The sequence below is a fragment of the Cyprinus carpio genome, chromosome B13, assembly GCF_018340385.1.
Source record: "Cyprinus carpio isolate SPL01 chromosome B13, ASM1834038v1, whole genome shotgun sequence".
NCBI classification, from domain to species: Eukaryota; Metazoa; Chordata; class Actinopteri; order Cypriniformes; family Cyprinidae; genus Cyprinus; species Cyprinus carpio.
Genome location: NC_056609.1, coordinates 9,605,798 through 9,630,828, shown reverse-complemented (window position 1 = coordinate 9,630,828; position 25,031 = coordinate 9,605,798). Strand labels below are relative to the sequence as shown.

The 25,031-nt window shown below is 37.2% G+C and overlaps 2 protein-coding genes across 5 annotated transcripts in view; one reads left to right on the top strand and one right to left on the bottom strand.

The window, feature by feature from the left end:
- LOC109113807 (tetratricopeptide repeat protein 7A-like) overlaps positions 1 to 11,938 on the top strand; it is a 38,258-nt gene extending 26,320 nt beyond the window's left edge. For both annotated transcript variants that reach the window (XM_042736382.1, XM_042736381.1), the window contains 5 exons: positions 187 to 303; positions 382 to 485; positions 561 to 695; positions 2,603 to 2,805; positions 11,297 to 11,938. In XM_042736382.1, the coding sequence (XP_042592316.1) occupies positions 187 to 303; positions 382 to 485; positions 561 to 695; positions 2,603 to 2,805; positions 11,297 to 11,515 (778 nt within the window). In that variant the 3' untranslated portion in view covers positions 11,516 to 11,938. The remainder of the gene's footprint in view (positions 1 to 186; positions 304 to 381; positions 486 to 560; positions 696 to 2,602; positions 2,806 to 11,296) is intronic.
- A 4,203-nt stretch (positions 11,939 to 16,141) lies between these two features.
- LOC122139394 (protein STPG4-like) lies at positions 16,142 to 24,884 on the bottom strand. 3 transcript variants are annotated; one of them, XR_006156238.1, is made up of 3 exons: positions 21,213 to 22,215; positions 20,748 to 20,793; positions 16,142 to 20,669 (listed from the first exon to the last, which is right to left on the bottom strand). XR_006156238.1 is itself a non-coding variant. In XM_042736380.1 (3 exons), the coding sequence occupies exons 1-3, from the start codon at positions 24,701 to 24,703 to the stop codon at positions 17,606 to 17,608; spliced, it is 432 nt and encodes a 143-aa protein (XP_042592314.1). In that variant the 5' UTR covers positions 24,704 to 24,884; the 3' UTR covers positions 16,142 to 17,605. The 3 variants fall into 3 exon arrangements, 1 of the variants encoding a protein (XP_042592314.1); XR_006156239.1 differs by having other exon boundaries at positions 16,142 to 18,337; XM_042736380.1 differs by lacking the exon at positions 21,213 to 22,215 and adding an exon at positions 24,386 to 24,884 and having other exon boundaries at positions 16,142 to 17,673.
- Positions 24,885 to 25,031: the final 147 nt, after the last annotated feature.

Here is a 25,031-nt window from a genome sequence, read left to right as displayed (position 1 = left end):
TTCAATTTAAGTTTTTTTTTTTAATGCATCCTTGCTGAATTGAAGTATTAGTAAAAATAAATAAATAAATAAATTACTTGTATTATTAAGTTTGATCATTTTACATCAAATATACAAAGCAAAGCTGTTTCTTTTTGGTGCATGTAGCACTAGTTTGTTAACTGTTATTGTCTTTGTGTGTTTCAGTCTTCTCTTCACCAAAGTGAAGCTGGAGGAGGTTTTGTTCGGACCCGCTGCAGCGTTACAGACCTGTGCAGAAATGCTGCAGCTGTGGCAGAGCCGCTATGATCTGACCCGCCTCAGGTAACGTGCTGCATGTAACGTGTGAGAGTGAGTCAGTGTTGTATGCTGTGATTTCATGCATTCTGCTCTCTGTTCCAGTGAGGAGGATGACACTAGCAGCATACCTCCTGATCCCGGGCCGCTGAGCAAGAAACCCAGTGGCCTCCATCTCACGCTCCCAGACTTCCAGGAGACAGAGACCGGTGTGTATCACGAGTGTGTGTGTGAGTGAATGTGTGCGTGTTTATGTGACTGAGACGTGTGTCATGTTGTGTCAGGGTCTCACAGCGCCCCGTCTCTAGCTGTGTCCCGTCTGGAGCAGGCCATGTCAGAGGTGTCGGCCATCAGCTCCGCCCACAGACACGGCCCCGCCTACATCTGGACAACCCTGGAACGCATCTGGCTGCAAGCAGGTACGGCTTAACTTCTTTTTTGAATATATTATTAAAACCTATTTTTTCTGGAACTTTTATTATCATTTACCAGGATTAAATTACTGGTTATTTTATATTTGTGTAATATTTTAGAAAGCGTAAATAGCCATTTTTCTGTTCGCTGACATTACTTTTTACTTGTTGACCTTAATACATTTGGGAAGTCCTTGACGTACTATGACAGTATTTGGATGTCATTTGTGCATTATTTATATGCTGCTCTGCATGAAATGTGTTTCCCAGGGATCTTATACTGGGTGTTTGTGCCCTCTTGTTCCCATTCCCAGCATTCCTCTGGCATGGGTTCATTTCCTGTCTAAAATGGGACACATCCTGATTCTGTACAAATGAGTGAATAGAAGAGCACAGGCAGAGCGGCCCATTGACATAAAGAATGGGTGTGATGTCATACTGATAGTTTAAAATAGTGAGGGCCCACCGAACGCAGTCCATCATGCAGCAAACATTTCATTTTTTACATCAGCTGTCATTTGTAATGTGTGAGTGTTGTTATGCGCATTGTCTCAAAATAGCATATTATAATAAATAATATTACATTAAATATAATAAATTATATTAAATATTTTAATAATAGTAATAAAATTAAGTATTTTAATATGTATTATGTATTTATTATGTAATTAAAAAGTGAAATTAATATTTTTAATTAAAATAAAAAAAATTATTTCATTGTTGTCATGACACTCAGCATATGTAGTCTTTGAAGAATCAACACAACACAAAACCGTGCAGCTATACATGGTTAAATACATGCAATAAAGGCAGCAAATAATTATTGGAAAGATGACCAGTATGCAAATATTACAGTAAAGCCTTCATTGCCAGTTACATTTTGAATGTTAAACATTGCAACAAAACCTGTGGGAAATTTGCAGCTTTTAGCTTGAAAATCCCAAAAGTATGAAATGTGTTAATATACATTTGCGAAATTTTTAATAGTATTAATGAAATACTATTATATTATTTAATAATATTTTGAATTAGCTTTTATGTTTATTGTTTATTTTTAGCCTATATTTTTAGTCATTTGTTGTGTTTTTGTAATTTTTAATTGTTTTTTTTTTTTTTTTTTTTTTTTTTTTTTTTTAATTTTGGTAATTTAAGTACTTAAGCATATTTACTTGAGCTTGTCGCCAAGGCAGCAAAAAAATAAACAAAATATAAAAACATTCCTATTCCTATTATCTACAAAAAAAAAAAAAAAAAAACCTTTAAATAGAGTCTGTAATGTTAAGCAGTTAAGTCTGAATTTGTTTAGATAAATGTGAAGAAAAATTTCAATACATTGGTGTCCTAAAAACACTATAATGAACATGTTAGCCATTTCCAAATGTTTGTATACCCTTCTTTCTTGTTGTAGTTGCTGCCTAAATTGTCCTACCAGGGATTCTGTGTAAACAAACACACAGGAGACAGCAGTTGATATGAACACAGTTTATTTGCCGTTGTGAGTCCTAAATGCCAGTGTAGAGCTGCAGATGCTTACACAGCGCTCCGTACATGGCCTTATTTAGACATGACCATGAATATCCCTCTATGAGCATGTGTGTGAGATTTTGGGTGGAGGGGGTGGTCAGCATGTATTTGCAATTGCAAATGTTGCCAAAGCTGCATTTGAAATCATCTGGACAGAACAAAATGCTACATGCGTGCAATTCAGCTTGTCAGTTTATATTCCAGATGGCTGTCACGCCTGTGAAGTCAGAGATGTTTCATAAAGATGAATCATCATGCACTCGATGATATCAATAAGAGAATCTCACAATATTACAAAGCAGTCGTTGAAAAAGAAGAGTTGTAACTGCAATACTATGATTTTTAGTGCAATTATGTTGTTTTCTGTTTTGTGATGTGGTGCCGAGCAGGAGAGTTGTTCATGGCTGACGGGCGGATGAAGGAAGCTCAGTTCTGTGTGCAGGAGGCAGGAACTCTCTTCCCCGCCTCACACTCAGTGCTGCTGCTCAAGGGCCGCGTGGCCGAGCTCAGGGCCAACGACACGGAGGCCAAGAGCCTGTATGATGAAGCTCTCGCCATCAACCCCAGAGGACACCAGATACTGCTGCAGCTGGTGAGTGACACATGCTGTATATCACACACACACACTCACTTTAACATCTTCAGCCCACACCACTGTTGTTAGTGTCAACTAAAACAATAACTAAAGTCATTTTTGATCATTGAAATTGAGCTGAAATTATATGTACAATAATAGTAATATATGCTTTTGTTTTTGGTGTCAACTAAAACAATAACTAAAGTCATTTTTGATCATTTAAAAAAATATTTACTGAGAAAAATGGTGATGTGTTCAATACTTATTTTACCCGCTATATATATCATGAGCTGAACTCAAAGATCTAAGATGCTGATTAGACAGCATGATTATTGCACAGGTGTGCCTTAGGCTGGCCACAATAAAAGGCCACTGTTGAATGTGCAGTTTTACTGTATAGGGGGGTCCTGGGGGGTCGGGGGGGGGGGGGGGGGGTGTTGTCCGAAAACTTGTCAGTATCTGGTGGGACCACCATTTGCCTCACGCAGTGCAACACATAGAGTTGATCAGGTTTCTGATTGTGGCCTGTGGAATGTTGGTCCACTCCTCTTCAATGGCTGTGCGAAGTTGCTGGATATTGGCAGGAACTGGAACACGCTGTTGTATACGCTGATCTAGAGCATCCCAAACATGCTCAATGGGTGACATGTCCGGTGAGTATGCTGGCCATGCAAGAACTGGGATGTTTTCAGCTTCCAGGAATTGTCTACAGATCCTTGCAACATGGGGCAGTTCATTATCATGCTGCAACATGAGGTGATGGTTGTGGATGAATGGCACAACAATGGGCCTCAAGATCTCATCACGGTATCTCTGTGCATTCAAAATGCCATCAATAAAATGCATCTGTGTTCGTTGTCAATAACATACGCCTGCCAAGACCATAACCCCACCGCCACCATGGGCCACTCGATGCACAACGTTGACATCAGCAAACCGCTCACCCACACGACGCCATACACGCTGTCTGTCATCTGCCCTGTACAGTGAAAACACCTCTCCAAAGTGCCAGACGCCATCGAATGTGAGAATTTGCCCACTCAAGTCAGTTATGACGACGAACTGCAGTCAGGTCAAGACCCCGATGAGGATGACGAGCATGCAGATGAGCTTCCCTGAGACGCTTTCTGACAGTTTGTGCAGAAATCCTTTGGTTATGCAAACCGATTGCTGCAGCAGCTGTCCGGGTGGCTGGTCTCAGACGATCTTGGAGGTGAAGATGCTGGATGTGGAGGTCCTGGGCTGGTGTGGTTACATGTGGTCTGCGGTTGTGAGGCCGGTTGGATGTACTGCCAAATTCTCTGAAACACCTTTGGAGATGGCTTATGGTAGAGAAATGAACATTCAATTCACGGGCAACAGCTCTGGTGGACATTCCTGCAGTCAGCATGCCAATTGCACGCTCCCTCAAAACTTGCGACATCTGTGGCATCGTGCTGTGTGATAAAACTGCACATTTCAGAGTTGCCTTTTATTGTGGCCAGCCTAAGGCACACCTGTGCAATAATCATGCTGTCTAATCAGCATCTTGATATGCCACACCTGTGAGGTGGATAGATTATCTCGGCAAAGGAGAAGTGCTCACTAACAGATTTAGACAGATTTGTGAACAATATTTGAGAGAAATAGGCCTTTTGTGTACATAGAAAAAGTGTTACATCTTTGAGTTCAGCTCATGAAAAATTGGGGGCAAAAACAAAAGTGTTGCATTTATAATTTTGTTCAGTGTAGACAAGGTAATACTGAAGTACTAAAATTACTAAAACAAAAATATAATAAAATTTTAACAATAATGACAAAAGCACATAAAATTATAACTTAAACTAAAATAAAAATAAAAAATTAAAATATATGTATGAAACACAGAAATCCCTACTATTATAATACTATACTATTATAATATAATACTATTATAATGTGTTTGTTTGCTTTTTTTTTTTTTTTGGTTTATTTTAAAAATGTAGTTTATTTTAGTAATTTTGTTGTGCTTTTGTCATTTTTATTTGTCATTTTATTGTCTTTAATTTATTGCTATTTCAGTGTTAGTAAGGCAGCAATTCTAATTTTCATGTTTTTCATCTAATATTTATATTATTTTATTTTGTTGGACCTTTATTTAAATTGAGAAAAATTTATTTTAGTTTTTGGCAAATCCACATGAGCAACTTTAATCTACGTGGGGATATTTTTCGAACTCATGTGAAATTTCTGATCTCACGGATTTCTGAAATCACTGTCTAGTAATTGAAATAAAGCTGAAATAATATCCAATATTTGATAAAAAAAAAAGTTACAACTACAAAAATTTGAAATGTTGCCTTGGCAACTATCCAAAATAAATAAGTTTAAACTGAAGTGCTAAAATTGCTAAAACTAAAACTGAAAAATAAATAAATAAATAAATAAATAAAACATAAATGAAAGCAAATATATATATATATATATAGAGAGAGAGAGAGAGAGAGAGAGAGAGAGATTTTTTTTTAGATGGTATAAAAATGTCAAAAGCAAGTAACAAATTTACTAAAACTAGTAAATAAAATATATTAGAAGGAAGAGTTCATTCAAAATACTAATAATTATGGTCACTTTATGTTTAAGGTTAAATTTTCACTATTAATAAACCATTAATTATGACTTTTGCCTCAGTAAGCTCCTAATTTGCTGCTTATTAATAGTTAGTAAGGTAGTTGTATAGTTTAGGTTTTGGTAGGATTAGGGATGTAGAATATGATCATGCATAATATGTGTTTTATAATATTAATAAACAACCAATATGTTAATAATAGGCATGCTAATAAACAACTAGTTAATAGTGAGAATTGGTCCCTATACTAGTGTTACCATAATTATTGTAATAGTATGTAAATAATACTAAAATAACTTGACTTGAATCCAACGTAGTCTTGGACTACAATGAAATTCTGGCATTTTATTTAATTAATTGTGAACATGTGACCTTTTGTACAGACAGTGAGATGTTCTTGAAGCTCATGATGTTCTTCTGAATTCTCAAACACAAATTCGACACAAACTTGCATGCTGCTGTCATTAAAGCAAAAGAGAGACAAACCAAATATCAAGAGATTATAAATTCATATTAATGAATATTTCATGGCAGTCAGTCAGCGTGAAAAAGCTTTGAAGACCACTGGTGTCCTGGGATATGGCGATTGAGTCATTGCATATGCAATTTACTGTACATACAGCAAAGTACGTACATCTTTACAACCCACAGTGATGTGTGCTAACATTAGCTCTGCCTCCACTCTCTGCTCTCATTGTGACTGTATAATGTCAGGCCCTTCATTACTCATCTTCACTGGAGTAACCGGAGTGAAGCTAGGCCATTTTCTCCCTTTATCTGGCCAATCAGAGCACACATCCCTGCTATTTTTGGACAAAAGACGTACAATATCAATTCCCTGAGCTGATGAGAACTAATTCTGAGCTGGCTGGTGATGCCCTGCATAGTTCACACACACACACACACACACACACACACACACACACACACACACACACACACACACACACAGCCGGTCTTCATCAGAGCATCACAGCACTGATTTCTCAGGATTAAGCAGATATGATTGAACTTAGGTGGAGGTTTGAGGGAGTCCATCAGCTGGATTCAGTGAGGAGAGGTTAAACATTTCTGTTCTTCGTGACACCTGTGACTAGAGCAGCAGTGCTCTCATTACTTCTGTCCTTCCTATGAGACAATTTATTTCAGAGCCTCTCGGCTCACCCAAAAATGGAAAATGATGACAGTTTACTCACATGCTGTTCCAAAACACGGTAAATCTCGTGGAAACATTTCCAAGTCACCTTGAAGTTGTGATGTAATTAATGTAGAGACAGATCTTTACTTCCATGTTGTGATTAATATTATTATTATTATTGAAAAGATTATTGAAAAAGAAAAACATGTAGGGCGGGGCTTGATTAAATCAATTAATTGTTGATTGGATGGAGGCAGATCTGAATGTGAGCTTACAGTCGATTGTAAGAAAGGGGCAGAGTTTAAGTGGACTAACGCGGTACACGTCACCAAAGAGAATTTTTAATGGATCGAATTATGATATTTTGATTAAACATTACAAGATCAAATTAAAAAATAGAGACCACTGTGAATAATTTAAAACAATACAAAATAGCATGCATTTAGAAAATGCCATTCCATGCAGATTTTTAATTCTAAATTTTCTTTTGTAATACTCATTTATTCTAATTATAGATTTCATTACAGTATTTTTTCTGTAATACCTGAAGAAAGCTATCTGTTATCATTCTATTTAGTCAGTCTAACCAGTCCAAAGTACAACCAAAACTACCATGATGTAAAATACTTTCTATTTTATTTTATTTTATTTTATTTTATTTTTTTGCATTATACTAATAATAATGACTTGTCATTATGTTAAATAGAGGGGCATCCTTACAATTATAATGTCACAAAAAAATTAAAAAAAGAGTGAAAAATAATGGTACTACAAATAGACTTTGTTTTCAGGTTCACCCACCCAAATAAATAATTTTTTTCTCTATTTCATTAAACACAAAAGGATTTAGACAAAACATGGGAGAGGCTTCAAACACTGGTCCCCATGAGCCATCAGCTCCTGTATGTCCCACTGCGCCATAAAACAACATTCAGCAGCATCTGTTTTGAGAAGCTACTCCTTTAAATAAGGGTGGGAGATAGCAGGGTGCAGCCGAGGACAGAGGAGCTCAGTTCGGCCCATTTTTATACAACTCATTTGGTCACGTCATGAAAACTCACACTTATAGCATAAATGAATCTGTGTCTGTGGGATCCACGGATGGACGTGTGTGTGTGTTTGAGTCATTGCTCAGGGCACCTGGTTGGGTATTTTTCATTTAGGGATGTCAGCTGAGGTGAGTCAAACACAATCTCATGTCATATGAGTTTAGTGACTCAGCATCTCATTTGATTCTATTTCTGCCTATACATGTGCTTTTTCATATCCCTGGGTCTTTTCTTTGTTTTTTTATGGCTCTTTCCCTCCCTTCTTCTGTCTCTTGTCTTTCTGTCTCTCTTCCATTGGCCTGTTAGTTGATTAGATAATGCAAATTCATTATTTATAACACTTCACTCCTTCTCAGGCCTTTATGGGATGCCTAGCAACCAGGCAATTGTATCATATGGTGCAAGAGAACTGATAATGAGACATAGAAGCAGTGTTAAGGCCATTTCAAATGAGACGTGGCATGCATTAAAATCAGTCAGGCAGAGCGCACTTCACGCTTTCACAGGCTGATGTTGCTTTGGTCATCATGCATTTGCACCAAGTCACCATGTTGTAACATGTTGAATTCAGCCTGCTAGGATTGCCAGGATCCTTTAGGATGTATTATTGTATTTTATATTTTGGGAACCACTTGGTTTGCCTGCACATTCATTCCCAAACTCACAAGCCAAGCTTTTATTTTTTTAGAATAATATTTACAATATAAATGCATTTTTAAAAAAGGGGTCACGGTTTGCTGTGCTTTTTTTTTTTTTTTTTTTTTTTTTTGTAGGGATGCTTTGCACAATTTGGCCAAAATGGTTGTGATTATGCATTAATATAATTATAAAACAACAACTAGCTATTATTATTATTATTATTAATGTTATTATGCAAAGTAAGAAACATGAGGACTGTAATAATATTATTTTAGTGTAAAATAATCAGTCAAAAAATAAAATTTGGTGAAATTACAATTCTAATATTAATGTTTTTAATTTCATAATTTCCAAATGGGGGAGGAGGATCTAATTGAGCTTTCTGTGATAAAATTTGTGATTAAAAATGTATTTTTAAAGAGCTCTACATTGCTTTGTTTTTTTGTGGGTCTGCACAATTTGGCCACAAAATTGTTTATTTTATGTCAATAAAATAATAATACAATTATTATTATTATTAAATGCAACATATTAAACAAATTTTGCTTTTGTTGGCAACAGGTTTATAAATGTTTCTCATTACAAATCTGATTGTGTTCCCAAATGCACATTATAAGCGACCCAAAGAGCAGAGCAAATGTAGAATTGAATTCATGTGGAGCAACATATACTGCAAAACGACTTGCTCTGAGAGACTGAAAACACTGGATTGTGAGCTGCACATGTGGAAATGAACACAGTGCTGTGCTTTGCTTTAAAATTTGATCATAGTTGCACCAAGTCATAATACGATTCCAGGTTTATTTCGATTAAAGAAGCAACAACGAGAATACAGGTCACTGCATGTGTAAATGTTCTGGCTGCTGTGTTTTTCTATAAATCTAGTTGTGTGTTTACACATGAATCAGTGGTGTGTATCTGCTTGAAAACACATGAATTAGTGTATTGTGTGTGTGTGTGTGTGTGTGTGTGTGTGGGTGTGTGTATTGTCTCTCTAGTAGCTGACACTTGTAATCGTAGCTGGTCCCAACTGGATGGGATCAGTATCCCTTTGGATTACACAGATGCAGGGCTGTGACCCTACGTCAGTTCTTCAAGTGGCACCTCTACATCACTACATAAAACTGAGCTCTTTTATGTCCACATGTGCCAGCCTCAAGTCTATTTACATTGTAAAACCACCAGCTTGTGCTTTACTGTTCAGTCCTCCAGGCAGAATCACCAGTACAGCCTCCTGCTGAGCTGCGATTGGTCAACGGGCCTGTCAGTCAGTGCATTCCTGCAGCTGTGTTATGATCGTTCTTTCAAAACATGCTCTGCCTGTAACTGCTTCTTTCATTTGTGTATGTAAGAGCCTCATTTCCTGCCTCGCTTCTCCCTCCTCGCTTTTCACTCTCCCCAGCCGAGTCATTCTCCTCTCTGATGTGCTTTTGAAGTGCCTGCATAATAAGCAGTCATGTGCTGCCACCCAGAAATACAACTCTGCATTGGTGTGTGTATGTGTGCTGAAAGATGGAACGGAATGAGTAAATCATGCTGTTGTTTTCAGGATTAGGGAAAGTAACACAATTTAAGTCTAGGCATACACACCAACATACACTGCTGTTCTAAACACACTTTTCATACCATACCGTTAATTTACAATATAAATTACATTGAGATTTCAGATTCAAGGTGCTTTTTTGGCATGGGGAAAAGGCTTCACATTGCCAAAGCATTAGTAAATATGCATATATGCACTTTTACAAACAGAGTGCAGTCTATGATTTATTATAAATGGTTTTAGTTCATTTTCCAGGAAATGGAGATTGTACATTTTATATGTGTAATAGTAGTTGCAATGATGTATGTACGTGTACTGTATGTATAGGCCCAAAAAAAATAAAAATAAAAAAGAAATGCAGTAAAGCCATGCTTCATAGGTGCATAGTGTTGCTTTATATAAAGTGACATCTCCAACTGCTGGCCTGACATGAATGCAGCATTTTTAGTTCTGTCATGACAGTTTTGCATGGTAGTATACATGGCAATGTTAATGTGTTTGGTCTTGGCAGAATAGATCTGCTATGCTGCTGCTGCAAGTACTGAGACTTGCTACTGCCAATACATCCACAGACATAACATGCTGTGAGCATGTAAGAAATACTGCTGCTGCACATATAACATGCATGAAATATCCCCCATATTTAGCACATGAAATTACCTATTGCAGATCTAGACAGGTGGAGCTGGGGAAGGTGAAGGGTTTCTAAAGCGCTCTATAACTGCTACAGCAAGCACTAGCCAAGTATTTGAATGTTGAGCAGCAAGCTCATTGGCTGCTGATGCGAACAGAAAACAATCAGCTGTGCCATGTGAATGATGATGTGATTATATCAGAACGATTCAGAACCTATCGGCCTCTGCCATCTAGAGTTTCATGACAGAAGTTTGTATTATTTTTCGTGGATCTGTGTGAATAGAGATGTTTTTGACAGTGTTGTCTGCTTGCGAAACTTTTGCAAAATGCAAATTTTTGCATATTGTTGTGTAATCTGAAACTATTTTGTACTGATTACAAGTTTAAAGCCCCATTCACACCAAGAATGATAACTATAGAGAAAACTATATTAGCGTCCACACCAGTGGACGATATCGTCTGTAAGCGCACACTCAACTGCGTCTTTAAATTCTTGAGCTCATTATAGCAGGATTGATTCCAATTGGCTGTCAATGTTTTTATCGTTCATCAGCTGGAAAAAAAAATCATTCTGAAAGTGATGCCAATGATATTGTTCCTCTGTACATTTATCGTTATAGCTGTGGCGTGGACTCTGCTATTCTTTAATATTGATAACGACTTTTAGAAGTATATCTTTATCGTTATCTTTATAGATATATTGTGCTTGGTGTGAACGGGCCTTAACACTTTCCACTTTACCCATACAAACACTTTTATGTATTGAGTGATGTGTTACATCTGCACGCCATCACAAAGTCCCCACACTCATGTTTTTCTTGCCCACAAAACAAGTCAAATGTTAATTTCTGTAAAAATATGTTGTTACACAAAAAAAATAAAAAATAGCTCTCTCCCTCTCTTCCTGTCTACAGGGGAAGTTGTTGGTGCGCACAGGCCGCGTGGGTCTCGGGGAGAAGATGCTGAGGGACGCGATACAGGTGGAGAACACGGCTCACGAGGCCTGGAGCTGTCTAGGGGAGGCGCTGCAGAGCAGAGGCAGCGCACAGGCTCCCGACTGCTTCCTCACGGCATTAGAGCTGGAGTCCAGCTGCCCTATACGGCCCTTCACCATCATCCCACGAGAACTCTGACACGTCTCTCACACTCATACACGTGTGTATGAATGACTAGAGCGAATGCTGTTCTTCAATCACTTTAATGACACATACTGTATAACAATAACTTTTAGAACATTTAGGCTTTTTACTAATGAAAGGGAATGGTCTAAAGGTGTGGTCACATTAGTGAAATATCAGCAAAATTTTGGGGGTAAAAACGGTATAAAGCATTGATCACCCAGATATCTTTTTCAAATCAAGCTCTGGGAATTCGTATGACCAACTCGAATATGAGCAGAAACTGGGTAGGGAACTTTTTCGACTTTGCATGAAACTCATGTGAAAATGACTGGATTTCGCCTGCAAAATGCACTAAGCAACTGTATATGTGACCACTCATTAATTCAGTAGCTAAATTACATTAGCACAATTACATTAGCTAATTTTAATGGGCGTGAAAAGTCCATTGTGAATTGAGTATAAAGCACTGTCCACCCAGGAATTAACTTTCAAACCAATCAGCTTTCCATTGCTCAATGTCGTGAATTCACATGAAAAACTTGAATCTGCCCTGGCACAAAATTCTTACATTTCTATTGAAATGCCTACGAATTTCAACTAGCAACAGTAAATGTGACCTTAAACACACTGCCACTTTCAAACCAAGCAGCTTTCTGTTGGTCAACACAGCATATCTCCGTGATCAAACTGAACACAAGCGAAATGCGCATGGGCAACTTTTTTGTTTTTTTACATGAAACTTCCAGTCAAACGTTCTATCGGATTCCTATTATAATGACTGGATTTCGCAAAGCCTCTTTTAGCGTTAAAAAAGTACTGTCAGGAATTACTGAAGAAGCACAGTGAAAAATTATTTTAAAAAATGAGTGATTTTTTGCGGCTGAAGAAGACGCCTAATTTATGGGAGGAGAGTATTTAAATGAATCACGCAACATGATTTACTAAGGTTTGTGGTAGTGAATTTCCTGCTTTCATTTGCGCCATTATTTACCGCCCCCAAAAAAGCATGTTTTAACACATTTTGCGCTTAGCATGGCTGTGATTGTTGCTGCCAGCAGAAGGCAGAAGCGGCTGTGATTGTTGCTGCGGGGTGTTTTTGGAATGGTGGGGTATTAGGGAGTATTTTTGGAATGCAAGAATGCGTTGGTCATTGTGGAAAGAAAACGTTGCGTCTGTGTTCTTCATTTAGAACATTGTCAGTAAATCACTTACAGAAATTTCCACTCCCATTTGTGTTTTTTTTTCGTTTTTTTTTTTTTTTTTTTTTTTTGGAATTGTGCTCTCATGCTAATTTGCCTTTTTTAGTAAATCTGTCCCTCAGTCTTTCGGAAGTTAACCAAATAGCTTCTTTTACAGCTCCTTTAGTGTGATGAAAAACATACTGTATTAGCCCAGGGTTATGTGTAGTGTAAAAAGTCTTTATTATTATATAATACACTATATACACAGCACTAAAATAGCGCCGCCCTTGTGACCACAACACAGAATGACTGAACAAAACTCATTTTCTTTCTAACTGCAATAGTTTTTGCAAATATGCTGCAACATGTTCAGATACCGAGTCTTGTTTCTCAGGGACAAAGCTGTTGAATTCTTGACTCTTTAAATTCTTTAGTATTTATTAACCTAATAATCTTCTGTACTGTGTGTTGTTTAAAAATTGTTCTCATAAAGAGTTATTTTGCAGTCCCAGTTTCTCTTGTTTTCATTGCATATCAGTTTCAGTCCTGTAGCTCCAACCCTTAAGATCTTATGTAATGTTTACAGCGCTGCTGGTGAAAGCCTCGGTCTTCTTTCTCTGGGGCGGCTGTGGTTGCCTAGCAGCCGAGCCTTGTTTGAGTTTCTGGGGAGGCTGTTGGATCTTCAGCACGTGGGTCTAAAGCCTCATGGAAAACAGCGCTGTGCTATTTTAGCTGGTTCTCTTTGATGACGGGATCAAGATGTTAATTAGGGAGAGCATTGAACGAACGCATAGACCATTGAGTTGAGTTATGTAAGTGTTATAAGTGGGATTCTTGTTTACTTGCACACATCTACAGTATACTGTACATGCCTATGTTTCTGCTGGCACAGATGAACAAGTGTTCTTTAAATTGTATTTCTGTCACCCTCCCATTTCTATTGTTTGAAACCGGTCTTTGGCCTTTCTGTTTTGTTTTGATATGTGGAAGTGATTCAAAACAAGTGAAAAATGTGTGAAAAATGAAAAATGCGTTATGTAAATATTTAATTAAATAATTGACAGTTATACCACCAGATTTTTTTTGTTATTACATTGCTAGAATATTTTTATTAGTACATGCCTAATGCCACTGGAAGTACTGGAAGTAAAACTCCTGATCATGTTCTCCATAGAGAAATAGATTATGTACAAACCTTTTAGGACAGAAGTACCGTGAGCTCTGAAATTGTTAAAGGGATAGTTCACCCACAAATGAAAATTCTGTCTTCTTTACTCACCCTCTTGTTATTTCAAACCTGTATGACTTCCTTCTTCAACTGAACATAAAAGATGAAGAATTTTCAAGAATGTCGCCACCAGTTTCAATTTCCAAGATTTTCTAAATATTAAATTTTTTGTGTTCCACAGAAGAACGTCATACAGGTTTGGAATGACATGAGTGTGAGAAAAGAAGTCATTGGCTTTACTTGTTGGTGAAATATAAATTTAAAGATTCAAGATGTTTTGGTTGTGGTGTAAGTGGAAGTTTGGCATGAATCAGCAGAGCGGTGGCCACTTTTACACCCATATAGTGTACTTTAGTCCATATAGTATGTATAATCTAGTAAAAAAGTAATATACTTAAAATACATTTATTTCATACTAAGTATAGTTTAAATCTATTTGTATATTTACTGAAATATCGCTCAAGACTTACTGATAAAAAAAAAATAAAAAATTAAACGTTTTTTTTTTTTTTTTTTTCGGAGTAATACTTGTGTACAATGCACATTTCATGTAACATGATCACTGTTGCAGATCATGGCAATGTTTTTGAGGGCTTCAGCACATGCTGACATAAGGTCAATTTATTTTGTGTGTTTGAGGTAGTAGGTAGGCTGTAAATGATGGACAGAAAAAATTTTCAGTATCTAAATCAAATTTATTGGTGTTTAAAATGGGTGGTATAATGTCAAATCAAATGTCATTCTGCTTATCCTTCTAAAGATTCTTAAAGTTATAAATGTGGCTGAAGTTTACTATTAGAAATATCCCTGACAGTGTTATTATAGTTCATTTTAAACCAAAAACCATAAAACAACCCCACTTTATATTTGGGACCCTTTTTATTTTTCAATTTCATTTAATTTAAGTTGATGTGCTAAAATAGCTAAAACTGAAATAAAATTAATATAAATGTTAAAAGAGAAATTTAGACGTTTATGAAATAAACTAAAACTAAAAAAAAAGACATCATTATTACTAAAACGTAACGTAAAATTAAAAAAATTACTACAATTACTAACTTTAAAAAAAATATGATATGACCCCTTTAAATGTATTGACTGTCAAATCAACTTTGAAAAAACTTTGAAAACACTGAGTTTATAAACTGAGTTTTCAAGGTTGTAACCTTGCATTCGCGCTCACATTCGGAGTGCTCAATTAGTTGTTGTTCTCAGTATGGAGAATTTGTGCCGTTCATATTTCACCAACAATAGTACACTCCCTGCTGTCCTGATCCCAGACCATCCTCTTTAAAGAATTATGAGTCATATAATAAACCTGTGATGTAGTACCAGCACCTGACCATTGCAATGTAAAATGATACGAGGCCTCCAGCCACTTTTGTCTTGTGTGATATTGACTCTGAACCTGACCCTGTTAGAAAAGACTTGTGTGATTGCATGAAGCCCTACAGCGTCACCTGACTGCACACAAGTCTCGTTCACGTTCTATTTTGGGAAGAATGGACACGGGTACACTCATTTTGTACTGACTTTGTGCAGTTGTTGATTTGACACCAATAGTTTTGGTTTCCCTTCTTGCTTTTATAAAACAGTAAATATGAGCATTATCACACAAGTAGCCATGTGATATCACACTATACCAGCATGGCTGTGATTCGGCCATAGTCACGAGATGCATGCATTTTACTAATGTTTCTCTATCTCTCTCTCTCTCTCAGTATATAACCCACACGGAGGCTACATTCTCAGTATCATTAATGTCAGCAGAATTATTCAGGACCTCAACAATGGAGTTAATCTAGCTATTGGTGTGAGAGTGTTGTAAACAGCTGTTTTATTGTGTGACAATGACCTCTTTGTTCAGGCTGAATGAGTTATGTGAGTGTGAGAGTCATCACAAAGCTTTGTGCATTATCCACCTTTTTCCTACTCCCCATGATACTTATCCCAGTATGGAAGTAACTTCCGTTTGCACTGTAAACAATTAGCAAAAGGTTCGCACTGTGAACACAATAATCCACATCAATATTACGGATGTGTTAAATATCATTATAGTAATATATGTATATATTTCGTAACAATTACATTTTACAGCATCTGTGTGAAAAACAAACCTGGAAAGAGGTAGATATATAATATAATATAATATAATATAATATAATATAATATAATATAATATAATATAATATAATATAATATAATGTATAAAGTCTATTCAAGGGAATTATTCATGGTTTATATCATAAATTAAATCGGGAGAGCAGACCACAAATGCACAGTATATGTTATATTTTTTCATTTACTTACAGCGGAATACAAAGGAAGCATGCAAATAATCAAGAGGAAAATAATGATAAAGAGCTATTCTATAGATGTTGTTATATCGCGTCACAGTAATATTGTTATTCTCCTGACTTCTGAAAATAGAAAATTAATGAAAATAAATTTCCAGCCCATTCAGTCAAAATGACGGATAAGTTTTATTTGGAGCGCAATCTTATGATTTGAAATGATTTGTTACAGTCTTTTTGAATGGACCTTCCCTAAACTGTAAGTGCCTTACATAATTTAAAACGCAGTGGGCTTGTTAGGAAAAAGGCAGATGCGGGCATTATCATAACATAATAGAGATAGCAATGAGACCCTCCCTTGTGAAAATAAAGTGTGCAAAATTTTATTAAATGTGCACCTGTGCATCTTAAAAGTATATTTAAAAAAAAAAATGTAATACATAATCATTTTCAGTTAATTTGTAACTTTTTAGAGGCAACCCAGCCAGCATTTCAACAATTATTCACAGGTAAAGCAACATCATGGATCAAGGTTGAATCACTATTTAATTTTGTTTTGATTGTTCAGATCGAATCAATGTCAATACGGCGATGTTATTTCAATGTATCTTCAATATCTTGTTAAAGTGCCCCTATTATGGGTAATGAAAGGTTAATATTTTGGTTTTGGGAGTACCCAACAACAGGTTGGTATGCATGCAAGGTCAAAAAACACTTTTATTGTCTTATTATATGCATTTATTTTTACCTTACTTGCTCAACGTCTCCCAAACGATTCGTTTTTTCAGTTTTCCAAACCCCTCTTTTGCGTGACGCTAATCTGCGGTGATTTGTCCGATTGGTCTCATTTCCATTTCATCATGGCAGTACACTTTTTAAAACTTTGCAGGATGTTTTCATTCACTTAGAGCTGTGTTACACACTGCATGAAAGGTCATTTTCAAAAATTTTCAGTGTTAGTGTATGCATCTTTTTTTAACTTTGTTTTTTTACAATTCAGAATTAATGTTTTTCCAATGTTAAAACAACCGCTTACATTACTGTATTTCAACCACATTTCAACACTGAACGTGTCACATGCCAGCTGGAAACACTTTACTTACTAAAGAATGGGAAATATAAAAGGAATAAATGAAGTTCATGGTATGTTGCGAAAAAGAAGTCCACTTTGACATAAGTGCTATTCCGCTGACCTTTGTCAAAAACAGGCAAAATGGCAAGGTTTTGAGACTTTTAGCTTCATTTCACATTTAAAAACATGTACATCCTTCCCACTTATGATGAACAATATACTGTCTGGCTGTGGTGTTTGCTGGCCTTAAACTGATTTTGCTATTGTAAAACAGGCATAGAAATGGAGCTTACCGAGTGCACGCTGTACAGCTGTGGTACAGTAGACCTAAAGCAGGAAGTGACTGCAATGCCTGTGCTTGGCCTTGGGTTGTAATGTCCAGGTGCTGGTCCCTCCTTCAAAATCCATCAGTGGAAGTCAATGCAACAAAAAAGAAATTAGAGTTTTATTTAATTAACCATTAGATGGAATAGTTCACCCAAAAATTATCCTTTTAGGACTTCTTTTATAATTTTGGACCATATCAGTTTAAATCACCATCAACTTCCTTTGTATGGAATAGAGCCGCTAGGACATTCTATTAAACTTCTCATTTTGTGTGTCACCAGGCTGAAGTATTTATTTAAGGTTTATTTAAGAACCCAAATCAAATTAGAATATTCAAAACTGAATCCAAAATAAAGCAATTCATCAACTTTAGCTTTAATGCATAAACACCAATAGGCCTATTTATATGCTTTCAAAAGCATAGTTGAGAAGACTCCTGTCCTACAAAAGCTGTCTGCTATCATTATATGCCATTTGATTCCACCGGCGGCCTCACTTAATCCAGCTGGCCTGTGCTGTGGTGTGTGTGTAGTGGGTTGAACTGTGCCGGAGGTGTTAATGCTGACCGCAGGGAGATCGCGTCCCTCTGCCTGCTTGCCCATGAGGTCAACTTCTGATGGTTTTAGAGCCCTCATACCATTGCGCCCTTCTTCTATGGGACAGCCAGCCAGCTCGACATTCCCCTGGATAAGAGCGGATAGCTGTGCCATTCTGCACATGTCTGTAGAGGCACTGAGCTATTATTTCATTAAAGGGTGTGAGTCCTGTCCAGAAGAGCCAAATTCAACACCCTCCACCATCAGCCACTCACAATTTAAAGAAAAATATGACATTAGTAATTAAAAAAAAAAAACAATTTCATTACATTTTCAAATGTTGGATATGTGAAGGCCAAAATGACCCAGGAATGAAAAATCACAAATAAGGTCTTTATAGTATCTCAGTAGTTCTCTTAGATATCAATGATGTTAAATGGAGAAGAAAGAAAAATATATAATTCTTATACATTCCCCCTGATAGAAATACCCTGGTAATTTTCTAGTGTGCCCTCTAGAGTTTTAGAGACAACGGATCTTTTTCTAGACATTTTTCATCAAATAACCTGAACTATGCTATCCACATTCATTTTATGCTTACTTTATGCCAAAAACTGTCTTACTTTTGTCTATTTTTATATCTCCTAAGAAATACCATCAGATGGTTCTGAGATTAGCATACAGCCTGATATTACAGTCCAAAAGCATTGGGACGTGTCACTGTTTGAATCAATCCGCTTGTCTGTTTTTGTATGTTGCAGACAGACTCACTTCCAGACTAAAAATTTCCAGATAATTTCCTCACCTCATGTCATCCAAGATGTTCATGGCTTTCTTTCTTCAGTCGAAAATAAATTCGGTTTTTGAGGAAAACATTCCAGGATTTTTCTCCATATAGTGGTCTTCAATAGGAGTTGAAGCTCCAAATTGCAGCTTCAAAGGGCTCTACATGATCCGAGCTGAGGTATAAGGGTCTTATCTAGCAAAAACGATCGGTTTATTTCTAAAAAAATAAACATGTATCTACTTTTTAACCACAAATGCTCAATATTGCACTAGCTCTGTGATGCACATCTTCATGCATTGTGTAATCATATTGGAAAGTTCACACACAGTTAATTCATTGTCTGTATATTTTGGTTCAAAAAGGTAGGCAAAAACTCCATCTAATTTTTTCCTCTAACTTCAAAATCGTCTGTCATCGTTGTTTTACCTTTTTTGTAAAGGGCGTTTGACTTTCTTTGCACGTTCGCTTTTAAAACACTATACTTCTGCCTACTTCATTTGTGGTTAAAAGTATATCATTTTTATTTATTTATTTTTAGAAAAAGATTTCGCCATAAGGTTTTCCTCAAAAACCGTTTTTCTTTTCTTTTGAAGAAAGAAAGACATGAACATCTTGGATGACACGGCAGTGAGTAAATTATCAGGACATTTTTATTCCGGAAGTGAACTAATCCTTTAAACATGGATTCATTCAGAAACAAAACAGGTGACTGTATTTATGAGTAAGTTGTTGAATTATTCAATTAACCAACTTTTCGAAAATGCAGACTCATCCACAATCGAAAGAAGTATGAGTGAGTCATTGAATCATTCACCAATTCGTGCAATAGCATTGATTCATTCATGGACACAGCGGTTAATTATGCTTTTGGATCTATTTTATATATTGTGTTAATTATTGTGTTATTGGTTTGATTATCAGAAAGGTTGTGTTTACCCGCTGCCAAATTAGACCCACAGCACTCTTGTTCATGTGATATTATGAAGAATTTTTTTGGAAGAAACATCTGGCGAAAACAATTGACCTCAAAAATCCTTTTTTTTTTTTACCTGACTTTTTTTACAGAATTTTTTTTTTTTTTTTTTTTTTCAGATTTACAGTCTGGAAGTTTGGAGTCAATGGTACTTGCTGAAATTCAGAGTCAGTCTATAGTTTTTCAGACAAACAGAGGATCTTTTAGATTCAGACTGTGATTCCATCCAGTCAGAGGATATCAAACTTGGCATATGTTTCTCCATGAGTTTATTGTGTTTGGAAAGACTTGAAAGTCTGGTAGTGTGTGATCCTTAGTCGTTTAGTGTATGATGCCTAGTATAACCATTTATGAAATTGGAAATTGTATGATGTCTAACATTTTAATATCTGGTCAGAAGAAGTATTTTGTGTATGTCAGACTTAAGCTATAAAAGATCATCCAGTGAGTAATAGAATTTGGCTGTTTGCTGTTGATCTGTCATCTTAAGAATACGTTTGAGGTTTCTTAGCTACTTAACCTTTGACAAAACATTTACATGTCTTACATGAAATGACACCCTCTTTCAACCACACAAAGCCCTAATGTTCAGCCTAATGAGACTTAGAGGATGATTTAGCATCCTCACTGTTCCGTCAACACTAGACAGCTGCCAGCACAGCTCGAATAACCAGCCAACACACCACTGAAGCCATGGTGCATGAGGTGCGACACTGACGCACAGCAGTGAAACTCACTCACAGGAAACTAGATGCTTTAGAAAACATTCTGGGCAAAAACAGGAAAAGCATTTAATATACATACACATAATAGGTTAGGATTTTTATGTTGAAACCAGACACTTACCGGGAAAAAGCTGACTCTCTGTACCGCTGATCGGAACATCACGTGTCTGCAACAAGAGGCCAGTTTCATAAGAGAAAACAATAAAATGGTGCAGACAGGCTGGAGGAGAGGAAAGAGTCAACAGACACAGGCGAAACACTACAGGCCTCAACAATAGGTCAGGCTGTGCTTCAGATTTGTACTTGGTCTGCTAATATTTTATTGGCTCCATCACAAAAATAATGTATTGTGTTTATTTATTTGTTTGTTTGTTTATTTTTTTATATTCTCATTTGTGGTAAAATTGGTAGTTGACATGAAATTTCGAGCATTTTTATCACTGTCCTGTCATATGACCTTTTATAGTTCAGAAGGCTGTGAAGTACTTGGGTAACTGTATTTCACACTATTTTGTGGAACTTGTGTACTACTGAAACTGAATACTTCTACTTTTACTCAATTGCATTTTTTAAGTAGTAGTCATACCTTTCAGTTGCATTTTGAGCTAACACATTTGACTGGTCATTATGATGCAATATGTCCTCTCATTTCTTCATATTTAGTGGAAAAATCTCCACTGTTTCTTGATTTCATCAGTAAATTTCCAAAGCTAAGAAAAAGTGTAAACTTTTTTATTTAAGGCCTTTAATAACAATTAAATTGAGTAAACTTGGAACGTTAGATATTTGGCTAGATACTTCAACATTCAATTGATTAATTGTCCACAACAGTTAAAATTAATTCCCTATCAGTCAGTCTCTCTCAACGTCACGTCGGTGACCGACGAATTGGGATATCGCTTTGATAGACCAATCTACTTTGAGTGTAAACTAAACGAGCCAATGCATATTGGCATGCAATTATTGCATCCAGCTGCTGCTTATCACAGAGTGAGTATAAGGCAGCAGCAGGTGCAATGCATACCAGCTTTTCGCTTCGGAGCCGAACGACAGTATCGTAGACAGTACTCATGCACCCTCTGCCAACCCGTGGAAACAGGGGAGCCTTGCACCCCACACTCACACCACAGTGTTGGGTCCCTGTGTTCCACCTCGCTGCCCCACTGCGGGTACGGCTGTCGTTCCACTGGTTCCACTTGTCGGTTTCTTAGCACCCGGTCAGTGCTACCCAGCCCGTCTTGCTGGCTTCTGTGGACCATCAGCCTAGGCTATGTGATTCAGTTCGCCCAGCATCCCCCCCAAGTTTACTGGTATCCGCTTCACTATAGTGAAAGTGGGCAATGCCCCTGTTCTGAGGGCAGAGATCGCAGTGCTACTGGCGAAGGATGCGATAGAGCCGGTCCCTACAGCCGATATGAGGGCGGGGTTTTAGAGCCCTTACTTCATTGTACCCAAAAAAGGCAGTGGGTTACAGCCAATCTTCGATCTGCAAGTTTTGAACCGGGCCCTTCATCGTTATGAAGTGTTATCCAATCTCACCCAGTGATGTAGTGCTTCGACAAAAGTGAGTGGAACTACTTGTTCCGAGCCCCGGCCTACACCTAATAGTGGCACAGGCGGCTCGCACAGGGCACTGGAAGGGGCAGCACCCATGGTGCTTTGGTAGGCATCCCAATTCGTCGGTCACTGATGTGACGTCGAGAGTGACCAACTGAAAGGGAACGTCTCGTTACGTATGGTAACCCTCGTTCCCTGAAGGAAGTCTTCAGGGAAGACTTACTTCCTATATATATATATATAGGAAGTAGCTATATGTATAGCTACTTTAGTATAATTTAAAGCTTGTTTAGTCTTATTTTAAATCATTTTAAGTTATCATAAGGCCACTGCTCACAAGTTGACCCTGGCTGCCTGGTTGAGAAACACTGCTCTAGGATTCATCTAAAACATTTAAACAAGTCTACAACTTTTAAAAATGTAAATGTCTTGCAGCATTTAAAAATGAATGTGTTATCACAACATTTATTTAAAATGTTGAGAAGAAATGGTGACAAGAATGAGATTGAAAAACATGTGTGATGTTCTCTGACTAGGATGTGTAAAAGCGTGCTGAGCGTGATGGCAACTCTCTTGCAGGGTGATTTGGGGACAGGCTTCTCTGTAACATCATAATGACCGGGTGAGAGGTTAATATCCTGCATTAAACACACACAAACTCTACATCAACCAAATGCTGTTGACACTAAACCTATATGTACTGTACATATCATGGAATATAAGACAGAATGTTGTAGCCACCTTGAGGAACATTTTAATGCTTAGAAATTTTTGGGGTCAGGAGTGCAACAAACAACTATTTGTTTACATTCAGCTGTCTTATTTAACACTCTGTCACATTGTAATCTGGGCAAATTTATAAAGCATAGTGCACCAAGTGCAATACTCCTCGATCAACAGCCATATCAGGGCTCGCAAAATCTCAAAATCCCTGGTAGCCCTTCAGGCAGGCATTCTTCAGGTTTTGGTAGCCCAAAATGAATTTAACTAGCCCAAATTGAAAAAGACATAGGCTGAACTTTATTGTGGACAAATCAGCATGATCAGCAAAAACTAGCGATAAAATTCACAATAGAGATTACACCATACAATTTTCTTAAAGTGTGTGTGTGTGTGTGTGTGTGTGTGTGTGTATATTATTTCTCAGACAAAATGCTGCATGTTTCTTTGTGAAATTGAAATGTTAAATAATAAAACTAACTTGAAATTTTAAAACAAATCCTAAATCAAATAAAAAAATTATACAACTAAAAGAAATCTCTTCGTATAAACAAAGGCTTTGTCTGTGCTCTATTTAAAATCAGAGGCAAAAAAGATGCTAAATACATGTTCTTTGGATGGTATAATTTAAAAATTTGAAGCAAAAACAGAATGGTCTGATTTTAGCTTTGTGAATGAGACGCAAACGTCACTCTCTTACAGCAGGTGGAACTAATGGAACAGCAGGTATTTAAAGGCTGCTGCCCCTTTAAGAGCGAATGCACGTATCCAATGTAATAACGCACAGGAGACTTCTTTCTCCACTGTATACGTTCACTTAAGACATAACCGACTGTGTTTACGAGAATACTTGCAGCAACAATTATTTTGAGATAATTTTGTGTGTATGTGTTCATTCAGAAGCAAGGATATGCGAAAGAGGAATCAATTCTGTGTGTGCACATTGTCTGAAACGTGGCTCTCTGTGCCCGCTTTGAATGAGCTTGCACGCGAATAGTTTCAAATGCTTGAATGTTTAAATTAGCAATACTTAGAAACAAGTGCAAGTGATCAACTACGATCCATTTCACCCCTACAAGCGAGTGAACAACGCAAATCAATTTAGGAATTTTCAAGATAGCCCGTGGTCAGGGCGGTGATACATTTTGGAGCCCGACTGGAAACCACAATAGCCCCTGGACGTCGGCCTAGCGGTTTTGCGAGCCCTGCATACTGATCCTGCAGCAACATTCCAATTAACCAATCAGAATTTATGGATACATTTGCAGGAAATGTCAATTTTAGCCTTACAACCAGAGTTTGCTTCTACACTCTTGTTATTCAACAATAATTTCCCTCTGATTTTAGGCATAGGCCTATACTGTGGGTAGGGTTAGGTTTAGGGGTAGGGATAGGGTTAGGTCTATATTTTTGGATAATAATATTGATCCTGGATCAGCAAAAGATGTTTTGTGGCCGCCACTGATTAGGTGACTGACTGACCTTATCTCTGAGGCCCAAAGTGTGGATGTCTGGTCTGGGGCAGCGTTTGAAAGAGCAAGTTTCCTGGCACCGCAGAGCCTCATTGGTTGAGTCAGTGAAGTTATATGCCCCGGGCAGTAGCACATCCCCTCGACGCACAGTCGACATGAGCGTGTTTCGCTCGGGGCCTTTGGCACAATACGTCCTAGGCACAGGGTTCAGTCCCATCTTCTCTATAAAGTCCCGAATGTGGTAACTGCCAGGAATGGGATAGTCCTGGTGGAAGAAAGAGGAGAGTTTTAAGCCAGTTTCAGACCTAACATGATTCCTGAGGTTCATACACTGAGTATGTGCTTTTGCAACATATAGGAGATCCACATTCACATCCAAACGGCTATTAATCTACATGATATGAAGCCCAAAGTTTAAGAAACAGCTGGACTGAAAACAACATTGTATTGATAGTAGATTTAATAATCTTTTTTTTTTTTTTTTTGTGCAGGCAGCGTGAAAGCTTTAACCTGTTAACATGAGAACCAAAATAAATACTGCTGCTTTCGTATGTGGCTTGAAACAGGCCTTATTTTTGAGACAGAGTCCACTTGTACACCAAAAATCCACATAAATGCCATAAACGTTTCAGGAAGCATTGCTTAGATACTTATAC

Excerpts from the sequence above, each read along its gene's own strand:
- LOC122139394 (XM_042736380.1), bottom strand. The coding sequence starts at position 24,703 with ATGAACCTCAGGAATCATGTTAGGTCTGAAACTGGCTTAAAACTCTCC. Across the intron at positions 20,794-24,385 it reads CTTTGGGCCTCAGAGATAAG|ACACGTGATGTTCCGATCAG; the intron begins GTCAGTCAGTCA and ends CTCTTGTTGCAG. Across the intron at positions 17,674-20,747 it reads AGAGAGTCAGCTTTTTCCCG|GAGGGACCAGCACCTGGACA; the intron begins GTAAGTGTCTGG and ends TGGATTTTGAAG.